Genomic DNA, 17,294 nt, shown 5'->3' on the forward strand with positions numbered 1-17,294 from the left:
TCCCACATCTGGGGTGGTGCCCCCAAAACCTCTCTCAGGCTTCTTGATTCCATTCAGAAGAGGGCAGTTCTTTCAAAACAGTCCGAACACGTGCTGCCACCAGCCAGCATCCATTTACTGTCCAATTTCAAACCCACAGAACCAACTTTTCATCTTCCTCATTTATTCATTCAACTGCCGTTTTCTGGAACAACCTCCCTTCATACGTATTTCCTGAAAATTACAATCTACAGAAGTTCAAGTCCAATATCAACAAATATCTTCTTTCGTCTTCTCAACCTCCAACCCAAGCACGGTACTAAGTACTATAGGTTCTAATACCTCTCGTGTTTGGAGTTCTCATAAAAAAAAAAAAAAAAAAAAAGTCTTATGATTCTATAAAATTTGAACAAAGATTTTCTTCACATTTATACATATCATAAAAATGGCCGCAGGCCACATATGGCCCATGGATCACACTTTGTGAACCCCTGCATTAGTAGATATTATGTTGCTAAAGAATTAGCTGACATTACAACAAAGATATGATACATGATGGTTAACCCTGTCTATATATTCTCTACATACTATGCAATGTAAAGAGAGAGAGAGAGAGAAAGAGAGAAAGAATTTCTCATTATTATTTATGCACAAAGAATGCTTAATTTTTTTTTCACTCACCTTGAACAAACTTTAGTATTTGCTGGCACTGTTCTTTAGCTTGAGCTTCTTTTACTAAATCTATTTTATTCTGAAGAATAAGAATATGTTTAAGTTTCATAATTTCTATAGCTGCTAAGTGTTCTGAAGTTTGAGGTTGTGGACATGACTCATTACCAGCTGAAATAACAAACAACTATCAGATAAGCAACTGTGAATACAGTTATGAATTATTTCATGGAATTTATTCAATTATTTATTCTATGCATATAAATTTAAAGCAAGGTCTGAACATATACTTTACATATATACAATACGTAAAGATTTTTTTAAAAATATGTACACACATACATACACTTAGAAAAAATACTGTTGTCTCTAGTGATAAAACAGTAGTAAGTACTATGACAAAGTTGGAAAAATCACATATTCATAGGTAAAATATTTCACAAACTGGCAGTTATAGGACAACTCAAACAAGCCAGACCACTGGTTAAGGCCCTTAATTTAGTAAGTTTCAACTCTGCTTTGGTTTTGTTGGTTTTTGTTCTTATTTACATTATATTTTAAAATTATACATATGAAAGCAGTTACTTTAAAATGCAGTACATGCTACAGCCATTAAACAAAAATAGCTGCAAATTGGCTTTTTCTGAAGCATCCTTATTTGAAAAATACTGCCCCTCCCATGACTCCTCTTTATGGGAGCTTGTATACAGATATTTGTCTTTTAGAAGGAATTTTCCTCATGTATATCAAGTTTATCTAGAATTATAAATTCACAAATGTACCCTTGATGAGTCTTAATAGTTAGTACGAATTAAACTCTATGATAAAATCTTTATTCCTGTTTATTCCATGTTAAAGTTTACCAAATAATGTATGATGAGTGGAGAGTTTATAAAGTGAACTAATCAAACAGCAAGTGTAACTCCCTCGACACTTCAAGTTAACAGAAATGGACTCTATGAACCACTGAAATTGTTTCATAAAGATAACGACCCACAGAGACATAATTTATAGTTTATTCCAAAATATGTAATAACTTTATAACTTATTCTATATTATAAAACAAAATAATATAGAATAAAGAAATAAAAAATATACACATCTTGCTTTTCTATACTGGTAGTGTTAGTTTATCTACTGGTATGCTGATAGTAACAAGTCAAATCACAATTATACACTGACGAATATAGTGAACTTTCCTTAATCAGCATTTCTCCCTGTATAATATCTTATGCAAAGAGTTTATATGAGCTTTTATTCATATAAAAAAAAAAAAAAAAAAAAGCACTGTTCCTCAGAGCCACATTTTTCATGGAGAAAAATATACCCCTCAGGACTAGGGCTTACAATACCGAGATTCTGGGATACCAAATACCAGGATTCCGGTCATTTTCTTCTGGTATTCAAATCCCAGTATTGATACTAAAATACCGGTTTTTCGGTACTAATTTAAAAAATAATTATCCATGATTTATTCACATAAAGGTTATAAAATCGACAACAATCAATCACTAACTGCTGAATTTGCAAATGAGGGATTGTTATACACAGTACAAATGCAATGGAAACCAGAAAAAGGCATGAAACAAAGACAAATATATTTCTCTTAGTAAGTATAGTGTGTGGAAGTAAAACACTTAAGGAATAACAAAAACACCATTGTGGAAATATTGCCATTAGTGGCAGCAGGCGTGGTAGCACAATTAAGGAATATGGTGAACAATGGTATGGCAGTTGCAGAAGGGTTAAAATTAAAAGCTTCTGAACAATAATTTAATCCCTCTATTGCACCGCTATTTGAGGATGCGACACTTACTGCATTTTGGGAAAGGGTGTCGGTATGGAGCAGTTCAAAGGTATTGTGAACAGGTGATCTTGAGGTAAAAAATCAAAGTGTTTTGTTGTCTGGGAAAAATATCCTGTTTTTCCACCAAAGGAAGATGAGCGAGTTTAAAGACTAACACCATGATTGGGTCAGGTTTAAATTAGATACGTAAATACGTGCAAACTTGCGTATAAAAGAGTACAAAAGGGCAATTCTAACTTGCAATCAATTCAATAAATAAATAAATGAGAAGGAAATAAATAAGGTGCTGGCACCAAAATAGGGGTTTGTCGTTGTTGTTCGGAAGGGTTGTTGCAGACTTGCAGTGGTAGTTCTGGGTTCAGTTCGGGTACGGGAGCATCCAGCAGTGAAAGGTTCCGCCGGGCATGTAGAGATCACTGCACTCCGTGGAAGGAACCCGCACAAAGGAATCCCGCCGTGAAAGAAAAAGAAGAGTAAGATTGAAGTTTAAGAAACACGAGAAATAAGGAAATGTTTAGTATTGAGTTGGTTTATTGGTTGAAGTTGCAAAGAAAATTGATATTGCTAAATTAAGAGAGATTACATGGAATTGTTAGCATTAAGTTAGCGACTTATGGATTGCTGTTGTGAAGAGAATTGATATTGGTGATTAAGAGAAATATGAGGAAGTGATTAAGATTGAATTAGTTTAGTGTTTGAAGCTGTAGAGAGAGTTGAGACTGTTAACTGAGAGAAATTTTATGAAAATGATAGCATTTTCATAGAGCTCACTTTAATCAGACAGGTAGTGTGGATGCTTGTTTTTTTGTTTTTAGAATAACTGTGTTTAATCATTTTTGCTAGAATATTTATTATTATAATAAAAGTTTGATTTAAAACATGAATTCAAGTAATTACTTGTTTTTTCCTTACTTTATTGCACCTAACAGTCATCAAAATTTATTTTTATTTTTTTTTTTTTTGGAATACCAGTATTAATAGTGGTATCCCGGTTTCATAAATTAAAAATACTGAAATACCGGTATTAAGATTTTGTACTGCAATAATTAAAGACAAACACGAGCCAAGGAATAAAAAAATTTTTACTATAAAAATAATACAATAATGTGATACACTATCAGAAGACTAAAATATTACAATAAAATAAACTACGATAAAACGTTAAAAATATAGTTAAAAATATACCGAAGCAATAAAATTATCTAAAATAAACTGGATTAAAAGCGATAAAACCTGAAGCTTTCGGAGACTGCTGTCTCCTTCTTCAACAGTATACTATTACTGCAATGATACATCCTTAAGTAGCAGACATATGGCACTCATGCAAGTGGTTCCATCAGACACATGGTCGGCACTAATGGGGTGGGGGCATTAGTGGCATTCCACAAGGTGGCATTCCATTGAGGCCAATAGTATCGTTTGTGGGTAGTCCCACCTATGCCTTATCTGGATTTTTAGCTAGAGTTATTGCTCCTATAGTGGGACGTTCCAGTTTAGTAGTTAAGGATAGCAAGGAATTCGTGAACTTTATAAGGTTTGTTTGGTTTTTTTTTTTTAGGAGCATTAGCAACTAAGGCCATATTGCTCCGGAATATGCGGTGGTCATTCCTTGACCTTTCCGCATCCTCCATATTTGGTGGTGACGGGCTCGAACCCCGGTCTAATCAAGAAGCGTGTGGTACGCACTGCTGCTCCTTCCCACCTGGCTACGGAGACGCCAAACTTTATAAGATGCCAGTCTATAGGTGAAGATGAACTTATGATCTCGTTTGACGTATCTCTGTTCACATGTATCCCCATTGGACATGGGGTGCATTGTGTAAGGTTGGCCTTGGAGCAGGATGATAACTTAAGTGCTAGATGTTTACTAAGTATTGATGATATTTGTAAAGGCGTTGAGTTTTGCCTCGCTAGCACTACCATGATCTTTCAAAAGGTTATGTACAAGCAGGTCCATGGCACGGCCATGGGTTCCCCCATTAGTGCCATTGTGGCCAATTTGGCAATGGAGGAACTGGAAACCAGGATGTTTCATCAGTTGGATTTCCCCATGCGCGAGTGGAGTAGATATGTGGACGATACGTTCACCATTTTAAAAAAGGGGAAGGAAGATGAGGTGCTCAGTTTACTTAACAGCTTCTCCCCATTTATACAATTCACCTTGGAGGTGGAAAAAGCTGGGTCCCTCCCGTTTCTGGATCTCCTGGTTAGCAGAGATGGGTCTAGAATTAAGGCAACGATTTACAGAAAGCCTATGTGCCGTGGCCAGTATGTTCATTATAGCTCGGCACAGGCTTATCATCATAAGAATAGTGTAGCCAGGGCATTGTTGAATAGGGTGGGGAGCCACTGTAGTACCCCTGAGGATAAGGAAATGGAAATTTGCAGAGTCACGGCAGACCTCAGGAAGTGTGGGTACCCCCAGAGGGTCTTGGACAAATATATTTATAGGGTAGAGTCCAATCGTAGGGAGGCGCCTGCCCCTGTGGCTACCGCATACATTCCTCACTATCCGGGCCTTTCAGAACGCATTGTACGGGCACTGCGGGAGTGTCAGACCCGCTGTGTGCAACTTCTGGGACGGAGATTGCACACAGTGGTGTCTCAAGTTAAAGATCCCGTAGTCCAGGACTATACTAGTAGTGTGGTCTATGAGATTAGGTGCCCGGATTGTGAGGAATGTTATGTGGGGGAGACGGGGCAACGTTTAAAAGACCGTCTAGAGGAGCACATGACCACTATTAAGATTGCTAATTATGCGAGGTCTGCATTTCTGGGAGAAGCAGCATCGGATCTCCCCTGAAGACGCGGTCATTACGGACCGTGCCCATGGATTTTGGGAACGCAAGTGGCTCGAGAGCTTGCAAATCGGTTCATCCAGTCGTAATACTATTAACAGGGACAGGGGGACACGCCTACACCCCCTGTTTGAGGCGGTTGTCCTCAGACGGGATGACTGGTTCTGTTTGATACGCTCCCGAGCCACTTCCGTTTCCGATGCGCGCGTGGGGAATGCCGACCATGTGTCTGATGGACCAGGTGCATGAGTGCCATGGGTCTGCTACTTAAGGATGTGTCATTGCAGTAATAGTATACTGTTGAAGAAGGAGACAGCAGTCTCCGAAAGACTCAGATTTTATCGCTTTTAATCCAGTTTATTTTAGATAATTTTATTGCTTCGGTATATTTTAAACTATATTTTTAATGTTTTATCGTAGTTTATTGTAATATTTTAGTCTTCCGATAGCGTATCACATTATTGTATTATTTTTATAGTAAAAATTTTTTATTCCTTGGCTGGTGTTTGTCTTTAATTATTGCAGTATGGAATTTCCCAGCCCCATAGGCCTGTTTGAAGATATTAAGATTTTGATCGGTTTTGTGAGCCCTACGCAGGACCTTGATTTTCTTAATGGAGATCAGCACTGCAAGCATTTGGCCAAATATAGAAATCAATTTAAAATTAATGCCAAAAATATGCCCTGAAATTATACTGTATCTTATACAATGAAGGTTTTTGGCCAAAAAAACCAGATATGAGGTGGGATGGGGGAGGAGGCACTATTCCAGTTAAAAGTTTCAATGCAGCCACAAAATAAGCAACTTCACTTAACATAGCTGATGTGTAAGAAAGTGAAAAAGACCTGGGGGTAATTGTGCAATAGAATATGAAGTTTGCTAAGCAGTACAGACGGACTGCCAGGGAAGGTCATGGAGTCTTGTCAAAGATATATATAGGAAGTTTGCTAGCAGGGACAGGGAGGTGATTATCCCATTATATAAGGCAATGGTCAGGCCACACCTAGAGTACTGTGTACAGGTCTGGAGGCCTCATTTTAGGAAGGATGTAGAGTTGCTAAAACAAGTAAAAAGAAGGGCAACAAGATTGGTGAGGGGAACAAAGGTGTGCTCTTACCAAGAAAGGCTTAAGTTCTGCAAATTGCAGCACATGGAGAGTAGGCACCTGCGAGGTGATCTGATTAAGGTGTATAAGGTCTTGTATGGTTTGAGCAAGCTGAATGCTGATGGGATTCTTCCTCTTTAGATTAAGAACCTGAGGGGGCACAGATTCAAATTGAAGAAAGACAGTTGTAGAATAGATGTGCAGAAATTTGCCTTTAGCCAGCAGGTAGCTGATTGGTGGAACAGACTTCCATCTTTTGTTGTGGAAGTTGATAGCCTAAATAAATTTAAGGCTGAGCTGGACAGGCATTTGGAATGAATGGAGGAGTGAAATGGGAGGTTTTTTTTTTTTTATTTATTTATTTTTTTATTGCTGATGCTGCATAAGCTTGCTTTCTTGCATTGTATGCCTCTACTAATGCTAAAAACATTTTACACTAAGTGAAATGCTTTTTTTTTGGCTCTGAGTCTTTTACAGCAGTGAAAATTAGGCCTATAATGTGTGTGTGTGTGTGTGTGTGTGTGTGTGTGTGTGTGTGTGTGTGTGTGTGTGTGTGTGTGTAACTATAAAATGTAATGTAAAAATAATGAAATGTAAGCCAGTAGTAGACCAGTGAAGTGAAAGATTTTGACAAATAAAACAGCAATAAATACAAGATAATGAGGAATAGAGTACTGTTGGAAAAACAACCCAACAGTACTCTATTCCTCATTATCTTGTATTTATTGCTGTTTTATTTGTCAAAATCTTTCACTTCACTGGTCTACTACTGGCCTACATTTCATTATTTTTACCTTACATTTTATAGTTAAATACATGCAACATGTGTTTTTTGCATGTTTGCTCTACTATATTCTTTTTATTTTGCATATTATTTTTCATTTCATTTTGCTGTCTATTCTCTGATTCAATTGGATTTAATTTGAATTATATATATATATATACACACAGTAAACCCTCATTAAACCAGACTAATAGGGGCTGAGAGGTGTCCGTTTTAAGACAGTCCGGATTATATGAAATACACTTTGTAATGCCAAGTGTGTAACAAAGTTGTACACCAGGTTCAATTGATAACCCTTTTTTTTGAATACAATCATTGTTGTTTCCTGAAAGGCTCAACAGCTTCAAAAATGTTATGCCGTCTTCTAAATCCAAAAGTCAACCTGAGCTCGCTTTAAATTGTTCTATTCCTAACTGTCTAGCCAGTCTCTCCTCCGCTGCTTGGATTTCTATTCCTTGCACAGCCAAACCAGACGAATGAAGTTGAGAAAACCATTTGTACACAGCATCATCTAGTGCTTTACAGTAGGCATCCGCATTCGTTTAACTTTACTTTTTTCTTTCTTCACGTTAAACTTGAGAACAAAATTACAAATTTCACCTTTTTTCTTTTTGATGTCTGACACGGTTTGTTTTGCAATGCCGTACTCAAGACATTGTTTAACTGCACAGCACAAACAACAAAAGATAGAAGGGCAAAACTATCTGAACCACAGCCGGGAACCAGGTTGTTTGTGCAGCGCGAGTCATCACGGCCCAATGACCTCAGACACAATATATATATGACCTTTCAGCCCGATCGTTTGATTTATACACTTTTAAATTTTTTTAGAGCTGTCCGGATTAACGGGGTCCAGATTAATGAGGGTTTACTGTATATATATATATATATATATATATATATATATATATTTTTTTTTTTTTTAAACCAATTGGCCATGCCAAAATAATTATAAAGGTCTATCAAATAGTGCAGACTGCATGATACAGAATTATGTGATCCAGTCATTGGTACGTGACTGCAAGGCTGATGCAATCTTCAAAAACTGACTGAACTGATATAGTATAATTGCTGTATACAATGCATCACTGGAGATGCGCAAATGTATCCCCAATTCACAAAGGGGTTGATTGAAGGGTGACACGAGTAATTACAGACCAGTTAGTTTAACTTCTGTTCCGGGTAAAATAATGGAGTCACTGGTTAAAGATGCATTGCAGGACCATCTAGACAAGACTGCAGCAATAATTCAGACACAGCATGGGTTTGTTAAGGAAAAGTCTTGTCTGACAAATTTGATAGGATATCATGATGTGGTTACAAAGGAACTGGATGCAAAAAATAATTTTGATATCATATATTTGGATTTCAGGAAAGCTTTTGACACTGTTGCGCATGGAAGACTATTGTACAAACTGGAGCAGAATGGTATTAAGGGTAAGTTGATACAATGGATAAAAGGATGGTTAAATGGGAGAAGACAGAGGGTGGTAATCAATGGGTGCTGCTCTTTGTGGACTAATGTTATTAGTGCAGTCCCACAGGATTCGGTGTTGGGTCCACTGTTGTTTTGTATATTTATCAATGATATTGATGAAGGTAATCAGGCTTAATGTCGAAGTTTGCAGATGATACAAAGATTGGCAGGGTTGTTAATGACAGCAATGGCAGTGTGCTACTGCAACAGGATCTAGATAATTTGGGCATATGGGCTAAGAAGTGGCAACTGAAGTTTAACCTTGACAAATGCAAAGTACTGCATATGGGTAGAAGTAACCCCAGAGAAACGTACCAACTGTGTTTTCATTTTCTACCACTTAACGTGGTAGAAAATGAAAAAGACCTGGGAGTAATTGTGCAGTCAGATATGAAGTTTTCTGAGCAATGCAGACAGGCTGCCAGGGCAGGTCGTGGGGTTTTGTCAATGATATAGAGGAATTTTGCTAGCAGGGAAAAGGAGGTGATCGTCCCTCTGTATAAGGCAATGGTCAGGCCACGCCTTGAGTACTGCGTACAGGTCTGTAGGCCTCGTTTTAGGAAGGATGTAGATTTACTTGAGTGTGTACAGAGAAGGGCATCAAGATTGGTGAGGGGAATGAAGGGATCCTCTTACCAAGAGAGGCTTAAGTTCTGCAAATTGCAGTGGCTGGAGACTAGGCACCTGCACGGTGATCTGAATGAGGTGTATAAGGCCTTGAATGGGTTGAGCATGCTGAATTCTGATGGGATCCTTCCACTTGTTCAGATTACGAACCTAAGGGGGCATAAATTCAAATTAAGAAAGGACAGAGGTAGAACAGATGTGCGGAAATTTGCCTTTAATTGCTGGTTGTTGTTGTTGTTGTTATTTAGCTTAACGACACAAGGGCTACTGAGGCCAAATTGTGTCTGCTCATAGTTTATTTAGTCGAAATACACCGCTGTAGATGTTAAATTAAATACTCCTATATAGGCCAATACATTTTAAATAGATTACAAGTTCTTTTATGTTTGCTTCATTTCCCAGGATATGAGTTAAATCATGTGAGAGGTTCAGCCTAGAGACAGACTGAAAAGTGTTTGACCGTATGGTTGAATATAAGGGACAATCAAAGAGGAAATGCCTAACAGCAAGTTGACTATCACAGGATGAACACTGGGGTGGATCTTCTCCCAGTAGCAGGAACAGATGGGTATGATGAGTGTGTCCAATTCTCAGTCTTGCCAGTACCACTTCTTCTAGTCTGTTTTGTCGAAAGCTTGAGAGCCACAGCTTTGGTTCTTGCTTTATCTGGTAAAGTTTATTGTTGGTGTTACTCTTCCAGATCTGTGACCAGTTGTCGTAACTTGCTTTGCAAATAACAGGCTTATAATCAGTGTAAGGAACCTGAGGATGTTCTGGGACAGCTGGTTGAGGATGTTTAGCTGCGAGGTCCGCACTTTCATTTCCCGGAATACCAGAATGGCCAGGGATCCAGCAAAAACTGATTGATTGGACACACTGCAGGAAAATAGCTGAGAATGAATGTGTTTCAAGGTAGGATGAGAAGATGAGAAATTCGTCCTTATGGCAGAAACAGCACTGAGTGAGTCAGTGTAAATTATGGCAGGTGAGATGGAAAGTTCAATAATTTTACGAAGTGCTAATTTGATGGCATATAATTCGGCTGTGAAGACGCTGCAGGCTAATGGTAGTGAGGCAGTAACCGTTAGAGAAGGAAAAACTGCAGCAGCACAAACCGTACTGTCTGTTTTGGATCCGTCAGTATAGACTTTACAGGCATGTGAGTTCAGAGTAGTGTGAACTAAGTGCAACTGCCTGATATTAAAGGAAGGTACAGTATTCTTTCTCCACCCCAGAAAAATGTATCATGGGAGGGAGAAATGTATGTCCAAGGTGGAACAGGTGCAGTTGTGTCCTGAAAAATATCACTTAAATTGATATGCCAACTCTGAGAAAGCTCTTTAATCCTGAGTGAAGTGGGTCTGTTTTCATTTGGCTTGCTGTCATATAACAAATCCCACCGAGCATTATAAAGATATTCCCAACTGGGGTGAGATGGAAGACTCTGGATCTTGAGCAGCGTAGTGGAGCAGTAATGATTTCCTACAAAGATGTAATGGAGAATCATGTGCTTCGATATAAAGACTCTGGATTGGAGAAGTCCTAAAAGCGCCCAACGCAGTCCTGAGAGCACTGTGCTGGACAATATTTAGAAGTTGTAAAGTAGTGCTCCTGGCAGAGTCATAGACCGGACAACAATAATCTAGCCGTGAACGGATTAAAGCTCTATAAAGATGCAGTAGAGTATACCGATCAGCGCCCCATGACATAGCCAAGACTGATCGCAGTATATTCAGATGCTTTAGACATGTATTTCTTAAATGAGAGATGTGAGGCTTGGAAGTTCAGCTTGCTATCTAATATCACTCCAAGGAATTTAACAGTACTTACAAGCGGGATTGGAATATTGTTTATCTGTACTTCCGGATCGGGGTGGAGAGCTCATTTCTTGCAAAAGTGGGTGAGAGTGCATTTCTTTTCTGATAGTCTGTAGCCATTCCGTGAAGTCCACGATTGTATTTTGGTAATGGCAAGTTGGAGCTGCAGTTCGATGGTATTCATACTTTGAGACTGACAAGAAATTGTAAGGTCATCTGTGTACACGTAAGTTTCAACAGTTTTTGGGATATCTCGTGTCATGCTGCTAACTTAGATTGAAAATAGTGTTGGACTAAGTCTCGATCCCTGCGGGACTCCTTCCTGAATGTGAGATGCAGAGAGTACATTTTTATATCGGACCTGAAAAGAACGCAATTGCAGAAAATTTTGAATTATTTTCGGCAAATGGCCGCTAAACTCCAAGTGGTAAAGGTCCATAATAATCCCATGACGCCGTGTGGTGTCAAATGCCTTTACAAGCTCTAGGATGACCATGACTAGATGTTGTTTCATGACAAAGGCATTGCAGATATGAGATTCGGCTTTGATAAGCACGTCCAGCGTTGATCTATTCTTCCGAAAGCCATACTGATGATCTGGAAGGAGATTTTGTGACTCCAGTATGTAAGCCAGCCTAGTGTGAACCATCCTTTCGAAAATTTTACCCAGGCAGCTTGTAAGAGATATTGGCCTATAGTTTTCAACACAGGAATGATCTTTTTCTGGTTTTGGTAAGGCAATAATGAAAGAATGACGCCAGGAAGAAGAATAAGCATTTTCGGAGAATATCCGATTATAAAAGATTAACATGGTACTCAAATCTTCTTCAATTAAATGCTTCAGCATAACGTAATTAACTCCATCTGGGCCTGCAGCACTGTTTGAAGATCTGTTTAACGATTCTTGAAGTTCTATGAATGTAAAGGGTTGGTTGTACGGGAAAGAGCGGTGCGTGAAAAAGTTGATTTTATATCGTTCTGCACTAGCTTTGATGTTCTGAAATGTGGACCCATAGGAGGCAGAAGCAGAGATTGTAGCAAATGATTCAGCAAGTGCATTAGCAACTTCTTCAGCTGTAGATAGGTCTTTCCCTTTCCAATGAAGTATTGGAGAGGGCATACGAGTGAATTTCCCATTTAGTGACTGTATTCTTTTCCAGATGAGGCGTGTGTCAATGTCTTTTGTGATTGTTGCGGCAAAAGCGATCCACGAGTCTCGTTTCGCTTTCCATCTAATTTGCCTTGCTTTTGCTTTAAGCCTTTTATTAGCGGTGGGATTCTTATGGAAATTATTCCAAGCTTGTTTTTTCCCTGTTTGGCAGTGAAGCAATCTGCACTCCACCAATGATTTCGGTGATTGTGATATGTCTTGGATTTTGAAATGTAGGTATTTGCTGCAGTCTGATTGGTGATAAGTATTATAAGTACTTATATCTGATTGGTGATATAAGTATTTACATCATCAATAGGCTCTTTTTTAACGTAAAATCTGTCTAGAAGTATTTAAGCAGAATAGCCATCCCAGTTCGCCTTTTTAAACTTCCAAGAGGATCGTTGATCAGGATTTGGTGTTACTCCTGTTTGTAAGGAGCAAATGATCGGAAAGTGATCACTGTTAAAAGGATTGTTGTTATTTGGTTTTTAAGAGCATTAGCAACTAAGGCCATATTGCTCTGGGAATATGCGGTGGTCATTCCATGACCTTTCCGCATCCTCCGTATTTGGTGGTGATGGGCTCGAACCCCGGTCTAATCAAGAAGCGTGTGCTATGCACTGCTGCTCCTTCCCACCTGGCTACGGAGGCGCCACTGTTAAAAGGATCGCTTAATACAGACCATATCATGATTGGAAAGATGGAAGGTGAGCAAACTGACAAGTCAATTTGAGAAGTAGATCCTGTAGGTAGGAGATCCAGAGTTTAATAAATTTAGGTCATTATTATTTATAAATTCCTCAATCAACTTGCCTCTTCTGTCCATTGTAGCTGATCCCCACAATGGATGGTGCCCATTAAAGTCACCGAAAAGACAAATTGGAGTTGGAAGTTGCGCAATGAGGTTGTGAAGTTCTGATAGGGCAAGTGATAAAGATGGTGGAATATAAATCGAAACAATGGTAACTGAAATACCAACTACAATCCGAGCTGCCACAGCTTCTAGGGTGGTTCTTAATTGGATCGGTCTGGATGGTATGTTAGTATTTACAAGAATGGCTACTCCTCCACGGGCAGGAGACTCTGGGCTTCTATCTCATCTGTATATCATAAAATTTGAGAATTTCGGCGAAACTTGGGGTGACAAGAATGTTTCCTGTAGGCATATACCTATGGGATTAAACCGAGAGATTAAATCCCTTAAGTCATCAGAATGGCTGCTTAGTCCTCTATAATTCCACTGTATGATGTTAGGCATTATTTTGGTTTGGCTGAAGATGATTCATCTGACTGTTTTTTGTATGCAGGGCATTTTTTTTCGGTCTTTTTTTGGGAATAAGGGGCGTCCAGTATCCATAGTGTCATCGGCATGGAGTTCTAGGATAGGCTCTTCATAATTTTGGTGTATATCCACTTCCATAGTATTGGTTGGTGGATCAGTTTCCTTACAGTCTTTATTAGGTTTCAATCTTTCTGCGTCATTGGAGACTGTCACAGTATCAGTTGGGATACTAATTGGGGTGTTGGTGGCATTGCTGGTTTTAGTTTTAGAATTTTCTTTTCCAGTGGTTGATAAGGTTGCTTTAACCCAATTAGTTACCGAGACATTGGGCGGTATTGACACATCTGTTTGAATTGCAGTTGTATGAAAACTTCGGATTTGAGGGGCATATGATGGACTTCGCATGGTCAACATTATTTGTCTGCGTGCCTCAGGATATGTGACTTTATGTTCTACTTTGTGTTTTTGGATTGTCCTACCTGTTTTCCACATCTCACATGATTTAGAAAAGGTGGGGTGATTGCCTTTGCAGTTGGGAATTGTGGCTGAACAATCTGCCTGTGTATGATCATTTGCTCCACAAATAGGACAGATGGCATCACCTCTGCATGCCTGCTGTGAATGGCCATATTTTTGGCATTTAAAACAGTGAAGAGGATTCAGGATGTATGGACGAATTTGGCAGTTTAAATATCCAGCTTTTACTGAGGATGGCAAATCAGGAGTACTAAAAGTTAAAATGATGGAACGAGTTGGAATGAGATTTCCATCTTTTTTTGTCATAATTCTTTTAGCAGCGATTACCTTTTGATAGCTAAGTTGTTGGACTAATTCCTCCTCAGACACTGTAATTAAGTCCCATTCTGTGATGACTCCTTTAGATGAATTTAAGGTATTGTGAGGAGTAACAGACACCGGCAGTCCACCAAATGTAGTAGTCTTTAATAGCCACTCAGAATGTTTGGATGTGGCTGTTTCAACCAGGAGATCTCCTGATTGTAGTCGCTTCACCATTTTTGGTGATCCTGCAATAGATTCTAGATGTCTTTGAATCATAAATGGTGATAAATTGCCCACGGGCTGTGTGGACAGAGAGTATCACCAAAAAATTAGGGATGTCTGGACGCTGTGCTTCAGTTCGAAGCCTTTTTGGTTGATTAGTATTTTCATGACAGGATTCTTGTCTTCAGCTTGAAGGCTCTAAGGGTGGAAAATTGTTTGAATCCATGATAGCTCCTTTTGGCCCTGGGGGTTTATCTTTACCGCCCAGGTTACCGGCCCCGCCAAAAGGTGGCAGGAGCAGTGCCACGAGGTGACCAAGCGGCTGAGTTAGTAAGTTAGTACTAATAGAAAAAAACAGAAAGGTGGTTTTCCTTTCTGGGCTTCTGCCTACTTGTAGTGCGAGAGAGCTACTATGCTATAGAAATCAAGAAAATGGTGTTTGAAACTAAAAAATAGAAACTGTTCGCTTAAATGTTCTCTGTAGAAAACGCACTAGAATCGCTTGGCCACAGAACGCTTGGCACCCGGGGCCTTTAATTGCTGGAACAAACCTCCATCTGTCGTGGAAGTTGATAGGTTGAATAAATTTAAGGAGGAACTGGGCATGCATTTGGAGGGAATGGTGTGATTTTTTTTTTTTTTGCTGATGCTGCATAAGCTCATACACTTGCTTTCTTGCATCACATGCCACTACTACTACCAGCATTTCCCAAACTGTGGTACATAGCCTGGTAGCAGTCCTTGAGAGCTGGGGGTAAGATACAGGTGTTAAAAAAAAAAAAAAACATAATCAAATAATCCTATTATTTTCATTCAACATCCAGGAATGTACCAAATCATGATATATGGGTCAAACTAGTTTCTCATGTTTGGTTTTCCTTAAAAACAAGTACAGAAGACCGAATACTGAACCAGGTTTGAGGATAAAACTGTCTTCCTTCACTCCTGACATAAATTTGCTGTGTGACATTAAACAATATATCTTTCACATTAGTTCTCTTCTTAGTTACTTAAAAGCTATCGTATGCACACGTAATAAATGACACTGCTATGAGAATAAAATAAAGGTAAATATTCATTTACTTTGTTTTTTTTAAGGCACATTATCATATATGCCTTAAAAATTATCATATTTATATATATATATTAAGGCAATTATTTTGTATTAATATACACTGAGTGATCACTGAATTATGACCACCACTAAGAAAAAACAACCCGTTGACCATATGAGGTACGAGAGTGCGGAGTTAGTCGCCCTATGTAGCATAGATAAGGTGTCAGTGGTTCAGTAGTAAGTAAAATTCCGAGCGTGATGGGCAAAAGGAAGGATTTATCAGACTTTGATAAAAGAGATTGTGAGTGCTCGACGAGCTGGTGCCTGGATTTCACAAACAGCTGAAGTGGTGGGGTGTTCAAGAGCCGCCATAGTTAAAGTGTACCAGGACTGCAGCCAAAACGGTCAAACAATGACCCGACGGCAAAACTGCAAAGGTCAGTGAAGTGAGCGCTGGGTCTGATGACCCGTACAGGTGCAGCACTGTTCAAGAGTTGACTACCTAATACAACATGGGCCAACCCGGAACAATATTTGGCATGACCATGCGTCGCACATATGGACTATGCCAGCAGACGACCCCTACGGCATCCTCTCCTAACCAAGATTCATCAACATAAAACACTCGCCTGGTGCAAAGAGCATGCAAGTTGGACGCTAAAAGGCTGGAAGCAGGTGTGCTGGTCAGATGAGTCATGCTATTGACCATGACCATACCGTGGATGGTTGTGTACGGATTTGGTGTCAACAACATGAGGCTCTTCATTCATCATGCATGGTATCAAAAGTGTAGACCGGTGGAGGCGGTTGTATGGTGTGGGGCATGTTTCATTGTCAGGAACTTGGGCCCCTGGTGCGTGTGAAACAACGTATCAGTGGTTTCCGCTATCGTCAACTGCTTGCTGACTGTGTACACCCCACTATGTTACACCTTTTCCCAAATGGCGATGGTGTCTTCCAAGATGATAATGCACTGAGCCATCAGGCACTTGTTGTGCAGGAATCGTTTGAGGAACACAGCTGACTTCCAGCATATCGATTGGCCTCCGAACTCCACCGATATCAATCCCATAGAGCACTTGTGGGACACCACGGAAAGGCACATTAGGCATTTGGATACACCAATCACCTCCATACCTGCATTGATGACTGCATTACACACAGCTTAGTTGGCCATACCTCCCAAACACTTCCAACATCTTGTTGGATCAATGCCATGTCAGATAGCTACTGTACTGAGGGCAAAAGGAGCACCTACGAAGTATTAGGTAGGTGGTCATAATTCAGTATTCCCTTAGTGTGTGTTGCCTATTGGCTTCACCATGTCTATGCAAGTGTATCTGTCCATCCATCCACATGTAATAACTTTTATCCCAATGGATGGATTTTAATGGAATTTTATATTCGGGCATTTTAAAAAGATTTGTTGAGACATTCCAAACTTCACTGAAATCTGGCATAATAACTACTCCCAGTGGACAAACTTAAATGAAATATTATGTTTTAAGCGTTTTAAAAAGATCTGTAGAGTCATCCCACATTTCATTAAAATCAGAGCAACAGAAATGACTATTTCTTTCTCCTTACATCTGCATGTAATAACTCAACTTCCCAAATTTCATTAAAACTGAATCAACAGAAATTTGGAAATTAACTTATTTTATTCATACATATCACCATAGGCTATCCATATACTGTATATTATAGCTGAAGCACTGGACATTGTCTGTTGCCAT

At 39.2% G+C, this 17,294-nt stretch overlaps 1 protein-coding gene across 1 annotated transcript in view; it reads right to left on the reverse strand.

The window, feature by feature from the left end:
• Positions 1-17,294, reverse strand: part of eIF2gamma (eukaryotic translation initiation factor 2 subunit gamma) — a 109,229-nt gene that overhangs the window by 32,880 nt on the left and 59,055 nt on the right. Inside the window, exon 7 of the mRNA XM_090375253.1 lies at positions 661-819. Within this exon, the coding sequence (XP_090231379.1) occupies positions 661-819 (159 nt within the window). The remainder of the gene's footprint in view (positions 1-660; positions 820-17,294) is intronic.

This window comes from Mastigoproctus giganteus, chromosome 1 (assembly GCF_048544385.1).
Source record: "Mastigoproctus giganteus isolate SK-2022 chromosome 1, ASM4854438v1, whole genome shotgun sequence".
Taxonomy (NCBI): Eukaryota; Metazoa; Arthropoda; class Arachnida; order Uropygi; family Thelyphonidae; genus Mastigoproctus; species Mastigoproctus giganteus.